The 4235-nt window shown below is 55.1% G+C and overlaps 1 protein-coding gene across 1 annotated transcript; it reads right to left on the reverse strand.

Annotated features, from left to right (window-relative positions):
- Nucleotides 1–308: 308 nt before the first annotated feature.
- LOC139050641 (burkholderia TALE-like protein 2) lies at nt 309–1757 on the reverse strand. Its single transcript, XM_070527245.1, has one exon. The coding sequence runs from the start codon at nt 1755–1757 to the stop codon at nt 309–311; it is 1449 nt and encodes a 482-aa protein (XP_070383346.1).
- Between the last annotated feature and the right edge of the window lie 2478 nt (nt 1758–4235).

Consider the following 4235-nt stretch of genomic DNA (forward strand, 5'->3'; position numbering starts at 1 on the left):
TCATTTTCGTCTGTGCGCACGCGAATGTATGTGCGGCGGGGCCACATATTCGGCTGCATGCGCGTGGGGGTCTGCGCGGCGAGGCTCCCGCGCAGAATTTCCTGCTGCTCAAACGTGAGCGTCTGCGCGAAGAAGCTCCCAGGCTTCATTTTGACTGCTCGCACGTAAGGGTCTACGCGACGAAGCCCAGGCTTCATTTTCTGCTGCACACACGAGAAGGTATGCGCGGCGAAGCTACTACTCCTCATTTTCGGCTGCTCGCACATGAGGGTCTACGCGGCGAAGCTACTAGTCCTCATTTTCGGTTGCTAGGACGTGAGGTTCTGCGCGGCGAAGCTCCTAGTCCTCATTTTCGGCTGCGCACACGTGACGGTATGCGCGGAGAAGCTCCTACTCCTCATTTTCGGCTGCTCGCACGTGATGGCCTGCGCGGCGAAGTTCCTACTCATCTTCGGCTGCTGGCGCATGAAGGTATGCGCAGCGAAGCTCCTAGTCCTCATTGTCGGCTGCTCGCACGTGAGGGTCTGCGCGGCGAAGCTCCCGGGCCGCATTTTCTGCTGCGCGCACGTGAAGGTATGCGCGGCGAAGCTCCTACTCCTCATTTTCGGCTGCTCGCACGTGATGGCCTGCGCGGCGAAGTTCCTGCTCATCTTCGGCTGCTGGCGCATGAAGGTATGCGCGGCGAAGCTCCTAGTCCTCATTGTCGGCTGCTCGCACGTGAGGGTCTGCGCGGCGAAGCTCCTAGTCCTCATTTTCGGCTGCGCACACGTGACGGTATGCGCGGAGAAGCTCCTACTCCTCATTTTCGGCTGCTCGCACGTGATGGCCTGCGTGGCGAAGTTCCTGCTCATCTTCGGCAGCTGGCGCATGAGGGTATGCGCGGCGAAGCTCCTAGTCCTTATTGTCGGCTGCTCGCACGTGAGGGTCTGCGCGGCGAAGCTCCCGGGCCACATTTTCTGCTGCGCGCACGTGAAGGTATGCGCGGCGAAGCTCCTACTCCTCATTTTCGGCTGCTCGCACGTGGTGGCCTGCGCGGCGAAGTTCCTGCTCATCTTCGGCTGCTGGCGCATGAAGGTATGCGCGGCGAAGCTCCTAGTCCTTATTGTCGGCTGCTCGCACGTGAGGGTCTGCGCGGCGAAGCTCCCGGGCCGCATTTTCTGCTGCGCGCACGTGAAGGTATGCGCGGCGAAGCTCCTACTCCTCATTTTCGGCTGCTCGCACGTGATGGCCTGCGCGGCGAAGTTCCTACTCATCTTCGGCTGCTGGCGCATGAGGGTATGCGCGGCGAAGCTCCTAGTCCTCATTGTCGGCTGCTCGCACGTGAGGGTCTGCGCGGCGAAGCTCCCGGGCCGCATTTTCTGCTGCGCGCACGTGAAGGTATGCGCGGCGAAGCTCCTACTCCTCATTTCCGGCTGCTCGCACGTGATGGCCTGCGCGGCGAAGTTCCTGCTCATCTTCGGCTGCTGGCGCATGAAGGTATGCGCGGCGAAGCTCCTAGTCCTCATTGTCGGCTGCTCGCACGTGAGGGTCTGCGCGGCGAAGCTCCCGGGCCGCATTTTCTGCTGCGCGCGTGAAGGTATGCGCGGCGAAGCTCCTATACTCCTCATTTTCGGCTGATCGCACGTGGGGGCCTGCGCGGCGAAGTTCCTGCTCATCTTCGGCTGCTGGCGCATGAAGGTATGCGCGGCGAAGCTCCTAGTCCTCATTGTCGGCTGCTCGCACGTGAGGGTCTGCGCGGCGAAGCTCCCGGGCCGCATTTTCTGCTGCGCGCACGTGAAGGTATGCGCGGCGAAGCTCCTACTCCTCATTTTCGGCTGCCCGCACGTGAGGGTCTTCACAGCAAAGCTGTCGTGTCTGAATTTCAGTAGCACGCACGTGAGGTTGTTAGCCAAGAAGCTGTCGTGCCTGATTTTCTGCGGCACGCACTTTAGGGCCTTCGCGGCGAAGTCTCTCCGTCGTTTTCACGAGAACGAACTGAACTGACAGCCCGGCGTCAGCGGCGGCTTGTACTGTTCTCTGCGCAGCGGTCTGCTGAGCTCGACGTTGCCTGGTTGCATCCGCGCGCGTACCTCTGCCAGTCGCATTTTCGAAAAAGGTTCGTACCTCGAGAGGAGGCGTCATAGCGCGTTGCGAAGGGGTAACACAGGTAGCAAGACTACGCGGCGCACATGTCGCATCCCTTGATACGTGGCACGATAAGATGCAAGTGCTACATGGCGTGACACCTGGTACAATAATATGCAACTGCAATGCAAAGTGTGCATGTATCGACGCTGCGCAGCGCGCATCTGGCATCGTGTGACTCTGGCACTCTAGGGCGCCTTTATAGAGCGTGCTTCCGTGGCAGCGGTGGCGCACTGCTACAGCAGGTGTTTCCCACGCAGTCACCTGCTTCGATCCCGGTGGGTAATGGATATTCTTTTTCTCATTCCTGGTGACAGCCGCGACGGTTACCGGCGGCGGCTACGGCAAAGGACAAGATTGGACAACGCTAACTGACACGGCTATTGCTTTGCGCCCATAACAGAGTACGCTGTAAAAAATTCACTATTTCAAAATTTGTCTTCCTTGATGCGATGCCACTCCTATACCGTTTACTGATAACGACATCCGAGAAAAGGAGGAAAACCGTGGGGGTGGTCCAAGTTCGAAGGATGCGTCCTCGCCGTGAACCTCTGCATGTTAATCGTCTATCGCGTCGTTAATGGAATAGAACGTGGATTCAACGCTCGAATGACCGGTAGCAAATAGGCAAATAGACTTGAATGCAGAGTCGAAAAAGTCAGCGTTCTGTGACAATGGTAAATGATTTTAAATGGCACTGCAGTGGCCACAGCGTAGAGTCGCTCCTGTTGGTAGAGGTAACAGTTGTGCGCTGCGTGATAAGTGTAACCAAGCCAGTCGCCAAACATCGTATCGGAAGGAATATTTGGTGCGTCACCACAGCCGAGCACAACTACAACAAACATCTCTGCAACGAAATGACCTGTATATCGAAGGAATTATTCTGTGCCAGCGCTGCGGTGCGCGCACTTTACAACGAAGTTACCTGTATAACTAATGATTTCCCAAGCACTACGTTGCAAAGGCGTTCCACTTGTGTTTGGGCACTGTAAAGCCACGTTATACAGCGGTGATATCCCCCTCAATTTCTGAAGCACACGATGACATGTAGACCAGCGCATTTGTTCAAGTGCACACAATGTGTTGCCTCGCAGTCGATAGCGTGCTTGTCTGCTGCACCCGGCTCAGACGCCTCATTTGCATTGATCGCTTGGAGCTCGCTGTAGGACATTCAGATCATCGCAGTCGCTCTTCCGGGAACTTAACTGAACGATAAATGTGCTGTTGTATGCAATTCAGCGCTTAACGCGCTGCATTGCGCGGTATAGTTGCGCAGGCGTAGTGGTTTTCACATACATCGGGTGGTGCGCATGCATGCAGTCGGGGAGCTCGACGTAATAAGGGGGCTTCGGGTACTCGGAAATATCATCATTGCGCTGCTCTTCAGGCCCACGCGAAGCTTCATGAGTGCCGCTGCCTGTCCGAACGTATCTTTGGAACAAGAATTGCCCTCTCAGAAAAGGGAACATGCAAAAGCACTCTGCAGCGGCAATGAAACGCTACCCTCCATCGATCCTACATGCACTTGTCGCACTGCTATACGTCTTTCATCAAAATCACACACACAAAAAACTTGGCCCCTTTTTTTCCCAGCTGCTCAAGGGCAACGATGTTCTGCATAGAAGACCTAAACTGCTATACTTCAGAACGCGGCAGGGCTGGTCGGAAAGAACCAAGCGGAGGAACGTCCCACATTCCAAGAATGCTGCATGAAAACTGTCGTCATTATTCTGCATGCTGCTGATCCCACAACTTAAAGAATAAGACCAACCATTTCTAAGTACAATATTATTTTTTGGGCGAGCATGCTAACTCAATTTGTTCTGGAAAAACAGCTGGGGAACTTAATGAAAACTGCCATTATGATCAACACAGAAACTGTCTTAATCATTGTCACGCTCAGCCTAATTGAGGTCACTAGCGACAGAGCTTGTACAAACTCCCGCCCGTTACAGCGTGAATCGGCACGAGCTTATAGCTGCATTTTTTTCCTATTCTTAGTATTGAATCTTATCCTCAGCGTTGCTTGTACTGCTGTTTCCTTCAGCGACTCTGCGCACGCTTTACAGAGGAGTGGGGGAAAAGATAGTGCAACGGTTTTACTAAACGTA

Source organism: Dermacentor albipictus, chromosome 1, assembly GCF_038994185.2.
Source record: "Dermacentor albipictus isolate Rhodes 1998 colony chromosome 1, USDA_Dalb.pri_finalv2, whole genome shotgun sequence".
NCBI classification, from domain to species: domain Eukaryota; kingdom Metazoa; phylum Arthropoda; class Arachnida; order Ixodida; family Ixodidae; genus Dermacentor; species Dermacentor albipictus.

Bases quoted from the DNA above. Each gene is read 5' to 3' on its own strand.
- LOC139050641 (XM_070527245.1), bottom strand. From the start codon at position 1,757: ATGCGGCCCGGGAGCTTCGCCGCGCAGACCCTCACGTGCGAGCAGCCG.